General features: G+C 35.6%; 1 protein-coding gene across 1 annotated transcript; it reads left to right on the top strand.

Annotated features, from left to right (window-relative positions):
• Positions 1-12,718: 12,718 nt before the first annotated feature.
• On the top strand, positions 12,719-16,682 carry ICOS (inducible T cell costimulator). Its single transcript, XM_007501882.3, has 3 exons — positions 12,719-13,115; positions 15,093-15,202; positions 16,398-16,682. Exons 1-3 carry the CDS (start codon positions 12,803-12,805, stop codon positions 16,536-16,538), a joined length of 564 nt encoding a protein of 187 aa, XP_007501944.2. The 5' UTR covers positions 12,719-12,802; the 3' UTR covers positions 16,539-16,682.
• Positions 16,683-16,897: the final 215 nt, after the last annotated feature.

Below are 16,897 nucleotides of genomic sequence, written 5' to 3'. Positions count from 1 at the left end.
GCATATAAAACACCTTGTAAACAAAAAAGTAAAGTAAAAATGTAAGCTGTTGTTGGGGGCCATTTTGGCCAGTGTTTAACAACTGACTCTCTGGGGACAGTGAGGAAAATATGCAAAATATGCTTATGTTTAATCTATGTTATTAACATTTTCTCTATCACTTTTTTAAATTTGGAAAATCAAATAATATATCAAATCCTGATTTTGTAGCATTTGCTTATTTCCAAGGTTTAAGTACTCATGCTGAAAATCTAATAATCAGAGAGCCAGTTTCAACTGGTTCCAGAGCCTCTCTGGAGTTATTATTAAATATCATTATTAATAAAACTAGAAATAACTAAGCAACATAGTCAAGAGTTGTTGGGCTATATTACAGTTTTAAAACCACATTTGGCAGAAGGCAGCACACCCCAGGTCCACTTTTTCCCCCCTGAGGCTTAGAGAGAAGCTCCATTTACTTTTCTCTTTTCCCAACTTTTGTTGGGGGATAGGAGTAGCCCAGAATTAAAAGGCTACTCAGACAGAGAAAGAATTAGAAAAACACAAGTTGTCATATCCAGAGGGCCACCCAAGGAGAATTACTGTACTGCCATGGCTAAGCCCTACAGGCTATGTCCTGACCCCTTTGGACTATGCACTGGTCCAGTATCTGTGAGTTAGGGGAAATGTAGCTATACTCCTGGAATATGGGGTAGAGGTTAGACAGCTTGTCAGGCGTCCACTAATCATAACCCACACTCCTTGATCTGGAGAGTAAATCAGAAGCTGAGAACAAAATAGCAGAGAGAGAAAAGAAGGCTGCATTAGTGTCAGGTTAGATCTCTGTTGGATTGAGGTCTTTCAGGAAGTCTGAGGCAAAAAGAATGGATTATAAATGTAGCCATGTAGGAAAGGCTACAGGCCACATGTTAGATTTTTAAAGACAGGTTATGTCTCAAAAGAGGAACACTGCACTGCTGTTGACAGCTATTTTAGACAAAGGGCAACTAAAATCTGTTTTTCTCTGTGTGTATGGTGTTTACTCCCACTTGTATTCTCAGATCTCTTTGTGGCTTTTGACCACTATTTTAAAGTCACTAGGAGATTCAATTTTCTAAAAGGGGCTTAGAATTAACCTATTTAACCCTGTGCAGCAAAAAAAGTGAGACACACATGCTCTCATACAAACATACAGAAGAATATAAAAATTTAACATTAGTACTTTAATAACCAAACCATCCAATTCAATTCAATCATAATTGACATTTGTTGAGCACCCATCATATGTTTATCACAACAATCTGGGGATAAAAAACAAAAAAGGAAACCCATCCCTGCATCTCTCTCTTTTTTCTACTGGAGATATAAAATATTCATAGATAAATAAAAAGATGGAGTAAGGGGGAGAATAAGAGAGAGAAGGAGAGAGAGAGGAGTGAGAGACAAAGGGAGAAAGAGAGAGAAGAAAGGTGGAAAAGACAAAGATCAGAGAAGACTTCAGAGGAGGTTGTAGCTAAGATAAATCTTAAAGGAAACAGTGGTGTTGTGTTGACAAAAGAGTACATACATGGTATAGTCCATGATGGACTGTCTTTGCTTTGGTCTCCTCCCATGCCACAGAGAAAGAACTATGAAGACATGAAGAATAATGTGCAAATTCATGGAGGCAAGTGATGGGATAAGTTTAGGGACCATGAAAAATAAACCAGGGAATTTTGGTTGAAACCACATTATGGAGGATTTCTAATGCCATAATGAAGAATTTGCCTTTTGTTGTAGATGTAATAGAAATCCATTGAACAGGAGAATATGATTTCCTCTGTCACATTTGTGACAGGAAGAATATGTTGACAATTGTGAGGAGGATAGATTGAAGATAGGAGAGACTAACCAATAAAAGACTGATCTAAGTAAGGAATGGTGAAATCCTATATTATATGAGTTATAGTGACTCAATGTTCATCCTTTGTGTTGAAGAGGACCAATGATATCATAGGATGATATCTTGGCTTGTGTATGAATCATATTTAAGTGAGCAGAGTTGAACAAAATGGTTAACTTCACCCTCTCTTCCAAAGTCATCCAAATCTAGTGGCAAGGCAAAAGTTAGGATGACTGGTATAAGGATTAATTGGTAGAAGTTTGACAAAAGTGAGGAGAGCATTTTGATAAAACAGTTTAATTTGAGAAGTACAGATAGAAATTAGAAAGGAGGAAAGAGAGATTATTGCTCTAATATCTTATGACTATACCTAAATTCCTAATCCTAAAACTTAAATTTCTAAAAACAACCCTACTCTAATTGTCTTCAAGGACAGGTTCTTCTGCTTGGCCAAACCAAGCCTAATCTAATCTACTCTACCTAAATTAGATTCACTAACTACCTATCTATACTAATAAATAAACAATCATCACCCATGACCTCCTTAAATAAGGTTTTATCCTTCAACTGTCAGTAGTAAAACTCAGACTGACTGACCTCTGCTCTCTAGGGATCTAGAGGCAAAAGCCGAACTGTCAAATGGTTCCTTCCTTAAATATCTTCCTTATCTCCTAGGTAATAGAATCTTCAGATCTCTCTCACAGACACCTATCAGTCCCTACTTAGAAATCCTTCTATTCCTGACTCTTAAAGAGAGACAGGGAGAGATTAAGAAAATCCTTTTAACACTAGCAATAGCCCAGGATACAGTGGATGACCTTGGTTGCTTTGATGTTCAACCAAATTCTAAGCAATGCACAGCAACTGCTTCAGCCTCATTCATGGCTTTTGGGGAAAAATTGTTCCTTTCCTTCCATTCTGCCAGGGAAAGTCTTTACATAATTGGAGGTAGATATCTCCCTAACTCATAGATGACTTTGAGGTCTACTGGTTATCCTCAACCTGGTTTAGCTTGTCTGCTGAGACAGTTTTTCTGGGGTATGACTGCTGTGTATGCTATAGCTTCTTGGAGTATCAGGTGAGAGCTGGATGAAAGGTATATACCAAAGATGGACAAGCAACTCTGAAAAGGGCTAAGCAAGTCCTTATGCCAGAGATGCTAGTCCTCCCTGAACACCTCATACACTCCAATACACACTGTAATATTTATTGGGAAAGATGCGGTAGATAAGAAGGACAGGGGATACGGAAGGTTTGTAGCAGGGAATGGAGGAGTTGAAGGGTGAGAAGGAATAAAGCTGCTGGTGAGGCAAAGGAAAGAGATGTCCCCTGCTGAGAGGCTATATTTTGAACAAACTTTAGTACATGGGGAGGCAAGAAGAATGTCATCTACATAGTGCACGGTTTTGCTTTCTTTGAATTCAATGTTCTTTAAATCTTGTTGCAAGATTTGGCAAAATATTGTTGGGCTATCACAGAATCCCATTGGTAATCTACCCCATGTCATCTGAGTCCCATTTCAAGTGAAAGCAAAGATCTTTTGGCTTTCCTTTGCAATTGTGGTGGAGATGCCGGGAATGTCTTCTCACTGGTTTGCTGCCAAAGTTGCCCCAGAGCAGGTAAACACAGACCCTCCTGAGGGACAAGCCTTTCCCAGACTTTGGTCACCCAGCAGGGATCCAATAAGGACCATTTGTAGTTGAATGACTGAACTGAGGTTTAGCTCCCTCTATGCCCCAGAAAATATAGTCCTCTTATCTGACTGCGATATTCAAATAAGATAAATTTTAATAACCAGTTTGGATTGAAGAGGTATCAGGGAAAAGCTAAGAGGGATGTCCCTAAATAAGGTTGGAGTCTTTCTCAGCTTTGGAGCTGAGGCCAGACCTCACAGGCTGGTGGAGGGTTTCTCTTATTCCTGCCTACACTTTATCTATGCTAGTTTTTTTAGTTTCAAAATCTTAGCAGTAGACAGCAAGCAACAAGAAAAGTTCTGAGCTAGTTGGGTGTGTCTCTTTGGGCTGAAGAAATTGAGGCACTTCTATCCAGACTGGGAAGCCCAAAGCTCCTCCCACTCCAACACCAGGAAGGAAGTCGTAGTCAAAAGACCCACTGCCACTTCCCCCACCAACTGTCAGTCTTGACAATTTCTCCTCTCTCTAATATTCCCATTGTTGCCTATTCCAAAACAGTGGCAGAAAGTCCAGAACTTGTTCTAGTTTCCTTTCCACAATTGTCCCCTTTTTTTGTTGTGATCTTCCCAAGGTCACTTAATTTTAATATAGTTACCAATTTATTAAATCTACTCTAAGGAATTCTATGCAGGAAAGTTTGGGTAAGGGTAGTTTTAGGGTTTTACAATAAATTCAGTATAATAAATGTTTGAACAAAACCATTACAAGAAATTTGAATCTTAGTGCTAATACTACTTAGTCTTGCTAAGTTAACTAAAACAAATAGTTTTCCCATTTCATATAAATATATTATTATTTGCAGACTATCTTATCTATATATATTTCCATTAAACACAATTTCAGCATCAGTTTTACAATAAACAATTAAAAGTTTACTATCTGCAAATGCAGTTTAAGTCTAATCCTATGTATAACTAATTGTCTATGCTATGTTAAACTTAACTTACTCCTAATATATTCCCTACTTATGATAAATATTATCTCAGTTTCTAGTCTAATCTATAACCTAATGTTATGTACAACATATATATATATATGCTATGCTAAATATTTATAGATTCTATCACTATGTTACTAACCTAATTATAATATATACATTATTTATAGAGATTATTTACATATAATACAATAATATACATTGTTGCACATCCTGACATCAGTCAAATAGAAATATCTATTGATCTTCTTATTTGCTTAACACCTTATGGAACAAACTATACACATATTTACATTTTGCAAAAATAAGATTTCAGATACTTGTTTATTTAGACAAGATATCCCAATATGTCAGTTTGTCATTTTGTGTTTTGTGTCTAATAGTGTTGTGATGAATTAATACTTAACAAGTTTCTTCAGATTTCCACTTCTCATGTTGACTGATGGATCTCTAGTGATGCATGCTATTTCTCTAATATGTGAAATTACTTTTGTTTTATTATTTCAACACACTCAGTCTTAGATATGTCTCATTTTTCATCTGTCCTCATCTTATATAAGCAAATTTACAAAGTTAAAAGTCTTAGCTGTCCGTTTCAGCTTTTTTTTTCTTTGTTTCTTTTCTCTAGTAGCTATTAAACAAATTTACAAAGTTCGAAGTCTTTTTTTTTTAAACCCTTACCTTCCATCTTGGAGTCAATACTGTGTATTGGCTCCAAGGCAGAAGAGTGGTAAGGGCTAGGCAATGGGGGTCAAGTGACTTGCCTAGGGTCACACAGCTAGGAAGTAGCTGAGGCCAGATTTGAACCTAGGACCTCCTGTCTCTAGGCCTGACTCTTAATCCACTGAGCTACCCAGCTGCCCCCAAAGTTCAAAGTCTTAGCTGTCCATTTAAACTTTTCCTTTTCATTTATTCTCTCTATCAGCTTTTCTTTATGTTTTTCCTCTGGGCTGGTTTAAAATCTTTTCCTCTGGGCAGGTTTAAAATCTTCTTCTCTGGGATGCTTTTCCTCTGAGATGCTTTTCCTCTGGGATGCTTTTCCACTGGGTTGGCTTAAAATCTTTTCCTCTGGGATTCTTTTCCTCTGGGCTGGAAAGTTGTCTTCTCGCTATGGCATGCTTGACTACTGGTATCTTATTGTCTGAAACATTATGTGTCACTATTATTTCTTTGTGGTGTACTTTTTGATGTTAATCAATTATTGTTTTCATTCTCAGAACTATCTTGTGTCTAATTATCTTCTATGTCTGTTACAGTGATGTTGAATTTTTCTGATTTTACATGGGAATAGTGGAACCATGAGTCTTTCCCTGCAATTTTTATAGCTGTTGGGGTTGTAGGCAATACTTCATGTGGTCCAGTCCTTTTTATGTCTGTAGCCAATTTTCTATTGAAATTTTTAAGTAGACTATGTCTCCTGGTTTGATGTTGTGCAAACTGTAATCCAGGGATAATGTTTGTTGTATCAAGCCCATTTCATGCAACTCTGCTATTATTGTTTGTAAAGCTTGTATATATTTTGTTAATTGACAGTCTAGTTTGTGAGAAGTTCTAAGTCAGAGAAAGGAAGGTGTGATAGGATCATTACATTGTTTGCTTCTTCTTCTGTTTGTTTCCTATCAGTATACAAATCTGTTTTACTAATTCAGTATCTTCTTCCTCAAACTCATACTTTTCATAAAGTTTTCATCTTTCCCAATAAATATTACAACACTCACACACATACATATACATACATACATATACACATGTATATATATGACCCCTAACTTTTGTGGTAATTAAAATGTTTGGGAGCAAGGGAAATATATATATATCAATTATGACCACTGAAATATGTTTTCTACTGTGTCTTGGTTTTATATAAATATAAGATGGTCGCCAGGGAATATATTCCCAATTTATGAATATGCCCAAGCCAACTGGGTTTTATAGAGAAATTTAATTTATAATACACTGATTAATCAATAGAAAAAGAGAGAAAGTAAGAAACGAATAAGAATGAATAAATCAGTCAGTTGATTTTATCACTCACCCAAGATCTCTCTAGGTAAGGCTTCTCATGCCAACCTCAGGCTCCACCTTCAAGAGAGCCTCCTTTAAAGAAATGTTTCCAGAGAATTCTCCTCCTTCAGAGCCAGCCTTCTCTCCTGGTCCTCCCACAGAACAACCCCCTCAGTCCTCCTTCAGAGCCACCTCGCTCAGAGTAAAACCTCTCCTACCCTCCAGTCCTCAGACCCCACTATCTTTAAGGAAACCATCTAAGTTCCCTCCCCTCAGTTCTCACATCTACCAATCACTGTCCATCTCTTCCCTGTGCCAATGGTGGCTCTAGCTTAACCCAGGACCACCCAGAGGCCTGCCCCTTTGCACATGTTTGTTGAAGGTCATATTCTCAAATAATTAAATCTTGATCCTTGCTGCAGCCCTTCCTAAATCCTTTTACTCTGAGTAGGGTGGAGATTGTAGTTTCAAGACCTGGTTCTGTCATTCCAAGTATCTCTATTGTATCAATTCTAAAATCAATCATGACTCAAAGAACTTCCTATTCTATGCTTAAGCATAGGTCAAAGCCCTTTCCATTGTTTAGCAAAAGGTTTCTGTCCTAAAGTAGCCTTAGGTAGGGAGGAGAAGGATCCTCCCATGCCCGGGGGTTTCACATTCTAATAGAGTTCTTACTATCAGTAGGAAATTTTTTCCAGTATGAGATTTCCCAATGGGGAAATTTCCAACATTCATAAGTCTAAGAAATTTTAAGGTTTACACTTTCCATAGTATCCAAAAAAGTAAGAAAGTTTATGTTCCCTCAAATATTTCAGTATATATACAGAGACATTCACTAACTGAGGGCTATTTGATGGCTCAGTGGAGGAAGACTCATCTTCATGAGTTCAAATTTGACCTCAGATACAAGCTGCATGACCCTGTTTTCCTCAGTTCCTTATCTGTAAAATGAGTTGGAAAAGGAAATGTCAAACCACTCCAGTATCTTTTTTTTATTTTTAAAGATGATAACTTTGTTTCTTAATTGCTTGTTTGAATTCCGTAATTTTTTTATTGCTTTAGCTAGCATTTTATATAATATTGAACAATAATGGTGATAATGGGCATCCTTGCTTTATTCTTGATCTTAATGAGGAGGCTTCTAACTAATCTCCATCAAAGATACTGCTTGTTGATAGTTTTAAATGGATACTATTTATCATTTTCAGAAAAACTCCATTTATTCCTGTGTATCCTAGCAATTATTGATTTCAGTGAATTTGTTTGCCCAAATCCTCAAGAACATAGATATGTTTGGGGAATGTGTAGGTTGGTAGATTTCTTGCCATAATTCTGTCTGTGATTTGTTAGCTGTCTTGGTTTGAGAGATCTTGTCAAATTCTTTATAGAAATTTTCCATCAGTCTGTGTTAGGTATGCTATCTTTGACATTAAAAAATTATTCTTGAGGATTTTAAAGTGATATGGCCAAGGGCCCCATGAATGAATGTTTATTGTCAGTTCCAGTACATAATGAAACATACTTATTTACTTGTTCCTTGAGGATAATCTGTGAGCCAGATATTTGTTAGGTGCAACTTCTTTAAATCGTCCTATTACATTTATAGAAAGACTGTCAATGTGGATGTGAGCTGATTCTGGATTTTCTTTCTGACATCATTTTTAGAAGTTGGTGATGGCCATTATGTCTTAATATATCTGACAGATGGTGAGACAAACATGTTGTCTATTCTTAAAGATTGAAGAGACTATGATATACTGAGATATGACACTCCATTTTTGGACATTTTTAGGAAGTCTCCTCTACCTCCTTTCATCCAGACAAAATGTCTTTCCTTGCAATTTCCATCCACTGATACTGAAGTCAGTTAGAATAGTATTATCACTCTTCACCAAATATGCCTTCTAGAACTTGAAGAGTTCCAAAGAAAAGTTGTAATGAAATTTAGTTTTTTTTAATGTCCTAAACAAATACAAACTATATTTTCTGATAACTGCTACTAAGAAGAATCTAATGAAATCTGATTGGGTGTTCTTATTTGTTTGTTTTAGGACAAGAAGAAAAAGCTTTTAAGTAGAATAAAATAGCAAATACAAATGAAGGGTAGGGTAGAAAACTTTGGATCTTCTGGTATTTAATCAAGTTTTCTCAAGAAAAAACACTCTTATACAGTTCAAATGATCTTTACATAGCATGAACTCAATGTTTTTGTTTGTGTGTGTGTGTTTGTGTGTGTGTGTGTGTGTGTGTATATTCCACCAAAAAACTTATGTTTTTTTCTTGTTTACACCTGGTTTATTCTTTGTTTTAACTAATTAATTTAATGCAGAGTTCAGGTAAGCTTCATTCATGCATAAATGAGGAAACTGAGTCCAGGAAAAAAAGCTTTCTTTTTACCCCCAAAGGACTCATAGTGGCAATCAAGCCTAGAGTTTAGGTCTTTTGGCTCTCATTCAGTACTCTGCAAAAATCTTTCCTGGGCCAGGGAAAGATTGATAGTTAGATGTTGATGTTGCTATTGATGTTAATGTTGTTGATGATGATGATGTTGATGATGATGATGATGATGTTGTTGATGTTGATGTTGAAGATGATGTTGATATTAATGATGATGATGATGATGATGATGATTGAATTTGGAGTTGGAGTTTTTAATTCTACTTGAACCTTTCTGACCCTTCCCACTGTAATGTTTAAAATCTTGGAGACTGTCTCCAACCTCTTTTACTGTTCCATTGTATTGGTCTTCTACCCCCCTCCCTCCATGCTCTTCTTTATGAAATATAAAATTACCCCATTTTATTTCTTTTCTCATTTCTCTTAGTATTATTCTCTTTTTTACCCCTAGTTTATATATATATATATATATATATATATATATATATATATATATTTCATTCTATACAGTTTGTCACTGTTGCCCCTAAGTATACTTCTTCTAGTTACCCTGATGATAATAGCAATTTTTAAGAGTTACTAATATCATCTTTTCTTATAGGAATACAAATCATTTGAACTTATTGATCCCTTAAAAAAGGTTTTTGTTTGTTTTTCCCTCTTTTTAATTACCTTTTTGTGATTCACTTGAGTTCTGTGTTGGGGCATTAAATTTTCTGTTTCATTTGGGCATTAAATTTTCTTTTCATTTTTCATTATTCATTTTCATCATTCAGTTCATTTTTTTTTTGGAATCCTTGGAAGCCTTCTATTTTATTAAATGACCATACTTTACCCTGTAAGAATATAGTCAATTTTGCTGGGTAGTTGATTCTTGGTTGTAGACCTAGTTCCTTTGCTTTCTGAAATATCATATTCCATGCCTTCTGGTCCTTCAATGTGGATGCAGCCAGGTCCTTTGTTATCCTAACAGTAGTTCCATGATATCTGAATGGTTTCTTATTAGCAGTTTGTAGTATCTTTTCTTTGGTCTGGTAGTTCTTGAATTTGGCTATAATATTCCTGGGCATTGTCATTTAGGGATTAAATGCAGGAGGTAATCTGTATATTCTTTCAATCTCCACTTTTCACTCTGGTTCAAGAATGCTGGGGCAGTTTTGTTTTTTTTTTGGATAATTTCCTGTAGAATGATTTATAGGCTTTTTCTTTTGTCATGATTTTCTAGTAGTCCAATAATTCTTAAATTGTCTTTTCTGGATCTATTTTCCAGGTCTATAGTTTTATCAATGAGGTGTTTTATATTTCCCTCAATTTTTTCATTCTTTTGATTTCATTTTATAAACTCCTGCTTCTTTGTGAAGTCACTTGCTTCTTGTTGTTGGATTCTAATTTTTAAAGACTGAAGTTAATCTCTGGATTTTTAGTCATTTTCTCCTTCTGGTCTGTTTTTCTTTGTAGGTCATCTTTCACTTTCCTTGCCTCCTTTTCAAGCTGGTCAATTCTGGTTATTTTCTTGTTTTAGCTCATGTCCCTCTTTCTCCAGATGCCTTATTTTACTTTTTAAATTCTTTTCCCAATTGTCTTCAGTCTCTGATAATTGTTTTTTTAATTTTTTTTTGAGTTCTTCCAAATTTTGAGTCTAATTCACTGGAGTTTCTGTGTTCTTGCTTAGTATTTCTTGGTCCTCCTCTGTTCCAGTTTCTCTTTATTCATTACCTGGATTGAAGCTGTTGATTGTAACTTCTTTTTTTTTTCTATTTTTACACATATTTTTTCCTTCTTCTCTTCCCCCCCCTCCCATTATTGGCTGTAATCTTGTTCCTCTGATTATTTGCTAGATCTGTGGGTTTGGGCTATCCTGTCATGAATGGGCTCCATTGCTCTGCTGATTGACTAGATTAGGCTGATGGAGTATTAATGAGCCCTGAGGTCAGATCTTCCCAAGCCGGCAGTAGAAGCTGAAGGTGTAGGTGAAGGTGAAGGTGTGGAGGCTGAAGGGAGCTGTGCTTCCTGCCCTGTTATCAAGGTATTGTGTCATGGTTGCAGCCTTTGCCCTATGGGAAGGGTATTGAAGACTAAGTTTCCCTGCCCTCTGAAGGTTTCTTATCTGCCATATTGATAGACTAGATTAACCCTGGTCAGAGCTGATCTGGGGAGCTGGATGTGCCCTGAACAGGGATCTTTGGGTTTATCAAACACCATCTTGCTACTGTCATTTACCCCAAGTCTATTCCATTGATTTATCCTTCTTTCTCTAAGCTAGTACCATATAGTTTTGATGACCACTGCTTTATAGTATAGTTTGAGGTCTGGTAAAGCTAGGCCTCTATCTTTCACATTTTTTTCATTAATTGCCTTGATATTCTTGATCTTTTGTCCTTCCAGATGAACTTTGTAGTAATTTTTTCTAATTCTATAAAAGAGTGTTTTGGTAGTTTGATAGGTATGGCATGGAATAAGTAAATTAACTTAGGTAGAATTATCATTTTATTAAATTAGCTCATCCTACACATGTGCAATTGATGTTTTTTTTCCAATTGTTTAGATCTAATTTTATTTTTGTAAAGAATGTTTTGTAGTTAAGTTAATATAATTTCTGAATTTGTCTCAGCAAATAGATTCCCAGGAATTTTATATCAGCTAAAGTGATTTTAAATGGAGTTTCTATTTCTAACTCTTACTGTTGGGTTTTTTTGGAAACATTTAGGAATGCTGATGATTCATGCAAGTTTATTTTGAACCCTGCAACTTTGCTAAAGTTATTGATTATTTCTATTAGCTTTTTCTTTTCTTGGATTCTCTAGGTATACCATTATGCCATCTGCAAAGAGTGATAGTTTACTTTCCTCTGTTAAATTTATGATTGGACTGAATATATTCATTTGGTCACCAGAGATTTAATTACTAAATCCCAAAAATGAATTACTAAAGTCAGAATGGAATTTGTGGTAGTTTATTTTACAATAGAGGGAAGACATTAAGGAAAAGATAAAGAGAGGAAGTCAGCCTTTACACTCACCATGTGTCAGTTCAATCAGCAGATTCTTTATCAGCCTCAACTTGAAAGCAGGAAGAATTGAATTCTTACAGGAGGTTCCACTCCAAGTGTGAGTCTTCACTCCAAGTGTCTTTCTTCACTCCAAGTGTTTGTGTGTGTCTCTGTTTCCACTTTTAAAGACCTTTTTCTCTTGCATCACTTCCCCTAAATTTTTATGTCTACCAATCACAGTTGATGCTCCACTCCAGGACTGCCTACTCTTTCACACATGGGTCACAGACCTCCTATTCAATGTATGAAATGGGTGTTCATACCTTTTTGTAGTTAAAATCCAAAATGGGCAGCTCTCCATACACAACTTTAAGTACTGTGCTTACATTTTTAGGGATTAAAATCTAAAAATAGACAGGGAGTGACAATTTAATCTTCACAATCAAGGAAGAGCTAAGTACCTTCATTGTTACAATCAGGAGAGAGCCAAATCCAATCTTCACACTTCATTGACTACTTTCATCCTTTCAATTTCTTTTTCTTCTCTAATTGCTGCTGCTGCCATTTCTAGTACAATATTAAATAGTAGTGGTGATAGTGGGCATCCCTGCATCACTCCTGATCTTATTGGGAAGGCATCTAACTTATCCTCATTACAGATGATATTTGCTGATGGTTTTAAATAAATACTGTTTATTATTTTGAAGACTAGACTACTTTTAATAACCATTCGTTTTTGTTTCCTAAGATTCTAATTTTCTGTTGTTATTGAATTTATAAAGATATAGCTTGAGCTAAGATGTAAAAAGTGATTATTCTTATATCCTTACACTATTACTCAGAAAAAAATACACAAGTGCTACTGAGTTTGTTTCTTTATTTTTCCTCCACCAGAAAACTTCAATGATTCTGCTCAGCTAATGGTAATTGAATTCTATAATGGAGGCTTAAAACTGAGCTGCCACTATCCAGAAGCTGCCCGGGATTTTAAAATGCAGTTGCTGAAAGGAACTGGAAAACAAAAAGTCTGTGAACTCAAAAAGGAAAATCAAGATGTTCAAATGACCAAGGAGTTGGTATCTTGTCAGCCAAAGCTTTCCAATACAAGTGTAATTTTCTTCTTGACTGACTTGGACAGCACCCACACTGGTCATTACTTCTGTAGTCTACATGTCACTTATCCTCCTCCTTTCTTGAACAGTACTCCAAATGGAGCTTATTTACATATCTATGGTAAGAAAGCCCTCAAAATATATTCTGTTTAAAATGAGATTTCCTCTAATTGGGGGTGGGGGGGTGCAGGAACCATTATGTTGGAGAGGCATGTACATATTCATTTTGCCAACTAATATAAAATGTCTCAACACAATGAAAGCCTTGGATGTTGACATTCCTTTAGCTTCACCCAAGTTGCAATTATTTCTAATAGAAAAACATAAGGTGGTTATTTTAAATTTTATTTTCATTACAAACTTATAGGAGTATTTTTACTCAATGGCAGTGAAGAATACAAAAATATCTATCATTTATATAACTCTTTAAGATTTGTGTATATATATGCATATATACATACATATCTTTATGTGTACATAAATAAAATTATGTGTATTTATAAATTTTCCCCTTGATACAACCCTGTGAGATATGTGGTATTATTAACTTTTTTTGCTGTGATAAGAAAATGGATTGAATGGGGTTAAGTGATTTTCCTGGATCACACAGCTAATAAGTACTAAAGGTAAGATGTAAACTCATCTTCCCAATTCTAGCATTCTATCTATTGTGCTACCTTGTTGCCTAATAATATATTCCTTTTGAAATGCATGTCCCTAGAAGCTAATAATCAATAATGTTTCTACATGCATTTCTTAAGCCTCTACTATGTGTATAATGCTGTATTAGGTGATGAGGAATAAGATAAATTTAAAGCAAGAGTATTTCTCCTCAAGGAACTGAATATCTTTTGAGGAAAATAGTAAGAAAACAATCACAACAACTGAAATGATAATTGCATGAACCTAAAACTTAGGCTATCGACAGAAATTTCAAGATTTTTAGCTGACCTAATGGTGCTATAGTGAGAAAAGGGCTGGCTTTGTGGAATTATGAGATCTAAGTTCAGTTCCAGCACTGAAAACCTCCCTTTCCTGGGTCTTCCCATGCCCACCATATACTCCATCATCTGCCTGTCTCTTAAAATCCCTAATTTCTTTCCAATCTCAGTTCAAATACTTTCTCTTAGGCAAAACATTTGTCTTTCCCCCAGCTGTTAATTGTTAATACCTCTTCTAGCATCTGTTTATCCCTATAGATGTAGAATTAAACTTTTTGGGAGAAAAGAATGCTTCACTTTTAATTTTGGCTCTTCAGTGCCTTACCCATAGTAAGCTCTTGAGAAATTTTAAATTGGGTTTGTAACAACAAGGAAGATACTAAAAAACTCTCTGATTCTCCCTGTATGAGGATGCAAATCAAGAACAGTCTTAGAAGTTAAGTGATTCGGGGTAGCTAGATAGTTTAGTGAATTGAGAACCAGGTCTATAGATGGGAGGTCCTGGGTTCAAACCTGAATTTAAATACTTCCTAGCTGTGTGAGCCTGGTCAAGTCACTTCACCCTTATTGCCTAGCTCTTACTGCCCTTTGCCTTGGAAATCAATACACAGATTCTAAGATGGAAGTTAAGGTTTATTAAAAATAATTAAGTGATTGAAAGTTTATGTGGCCTCTCCATGGTCATGAGGCAAGACTTGAATTCAGGGCTTCCTGACTATAAGTCTCACCATGTTACACTGCCTATCAGATGTGAGTTATTGTGAAGAAAAAAAATAAGAATATAATCTGGCATTTGGCATATAATTAACAAAATAGAGTAGATAAAAAGAATGACTTTGAAATATGCGAGGCTTATCTACTAACCATAGGCCTGCCTCTCTCTCTCTCTCTCTTCCCATATATATATATTTTTATATATATATATACACATATATGTATATGTCTGTGTATATGTGCATGTGTGTATGTATGTACAGTGTCAGAGTTGTTAACATTAGCTATTTATATTATTCTATATTTATTGAATATCACGTGTTTAAAAAACGTAGCTTGAGTCTATGAAGGAGCTCTTAGACTTGTGACTGCATAGTATTAGAAAGAGGATTCTCAAAATTGCATTCCTAACCCTGAAATTTGTCTCATTTTTCCCATCTTAGAATCAAAGTCTTGCTTCCATATGTCCTTATGGTTATCTCTTGGAGTTGCATTTTCCCTCTGTTTTATTGGAATATTAATTGGCGTATTTTCTAACTGTATAAGAAAAAAGGTAAGTAGATTCTGTTTTTTTCTTGTAAAAAAATTCCTTTGCAAAATGCTGCATTTTGGACCGAGATGCCTGAGAAACATCAGGGCCATTTGCTTGTTAGGGCAAAGGATGAATTGTATTTGTCAAAGTAATTCAAGAAAATGAGAGCAACTTCTCTCCAGATGCAGCTCCTGGTTAATTTAATCATCTGGATCAGAAGGGAAGAAGAGCCCTTAATATAAATCAGCAAGAGTACTCAGAGAAATCTGCCTTTTGGCTTGTTCACAGCTTGATAAGTGGGGTAGGGAGATGTCTGTAGACTAACTTACCTGTCCAGGCTCTTGAAATTGAACCATGGAAGAGAGCCAGGATGCAGGGAGAGGACTTTGACCATCCTAAGTTCATTGAATTTGTTTTAACCTCATAGCTCATTGTGGCTTTGAATTCAAAGAGTAAGAGCCTCACTCAAAAAAAGAATGTCTATTAACACACAAATATTCCTGATATCAATAGAAAGAAACAATTGAGTATGATAGCCTACATTTAGAAGAAGAGAAAATAGAAAGAGCCAAAAGGAGTGGAGGGGAATACAGCTTCAGGAAGGGGTATGTAGAGAGGGAGCCAAGGCAAATATGAAGATGACACTTAAAAAAGGTATAGTGGCATGATATTTGTGCAGAAAATCAATACCTAGGATCATAGATCTAGAGTGAAAAGACAATTGAGTACAACCTCTGTGTCATCTATAAAATGCAAAAGTATGTTGTCATCTTGTATATAACACTGATAACAGAGATGTAAAATAATTTGCCCAAAGTCGCATAGGTCATAAATGATAAAACAGGTTTTCTGGCTCCAAACTCAGTACTCTCCATATGTTATTTTTAACTGACTCCCTTTGGCTTCTATTGTATATGAGTTCTAAAAATCTAACCTGATGCTCTCCTAAACACTGGAAACCATTCAAAGAGTAATCTGCTGTGAGAAGACCTTCTTCCTTCTATTCCAAATACCAATACAGATTTACAACTTAGAAAAATTCAAGGACATTCTTTAGGGTACATCAAGATTAAATTATTTGCTTGGGGTCAGGCATTTGGCAAGGACTTCCATCAAAGCATAAGAAAAGTTGGTTAGAGAATAAAGCTGGTAGGCAAGAGTTAGGAAATGAAGACTAACTGGAACACCTTGTTAATGAAATGTTCTTCCTTTTCAGATAAGTCAAAGCCGATCTAGTTTACATGAAACTAATAGTGAATACATGCCTATGGCAGCAGTGAATGCAGCTAAAAACCCTGGATTCAAAGGTGGGTCTCAATTTGGTGCTTTTTTCAATGATGGAAGCTTTAGGACTTAAATATCTATGTTTTTTTTTAAGGGTAAAGGTACTTTTCTTTTTGGATTGATCTTAATAGGTGTGAAAAAAAAGCAAGAATTTCCATGTTGAGTGCAGTTTTTTCTCACTGTAGTATATTGAGAAAAAACACATTTGAGAAATAATTAGTTAACTGCCCAAAAAAGAACTCAGAAATGTTACCTATTCTAGTTCTTTTCATTGGTTTACTGTTAGTCTAAAAGCTTGGAAATCTCCAGAAATAGTGTGTGAACAAATTGCTCTGGGCCCCCACATTTTTGCAACTTTTCTATTGGCTTTGGGAAAGACAAGATCATGAAACTAGGTCAGGAAAAGACCATCAAAATCATAGGACCATAGAC

Source organism: Monodelphis domestica, chromosome 8 (assembly GCF_027887165.1).
Source record: "Monodelphis domestica isolate mMonDom1 chromosome 8, mMonDom1.pri, whole genome shotgun sequence".
Taxonomy (NCBI): Eukaryota; Metazoa; Chordata; class Mammalia; order Didelphimorphia; family Didelphidae; genus Monodelphis; species Monodelphis domestica.
The sequence above is the reverse complement of the archived record's forward strand: the minus strand, read 5'-3'. Positions and strand labels throughout refer to the sequence as shown.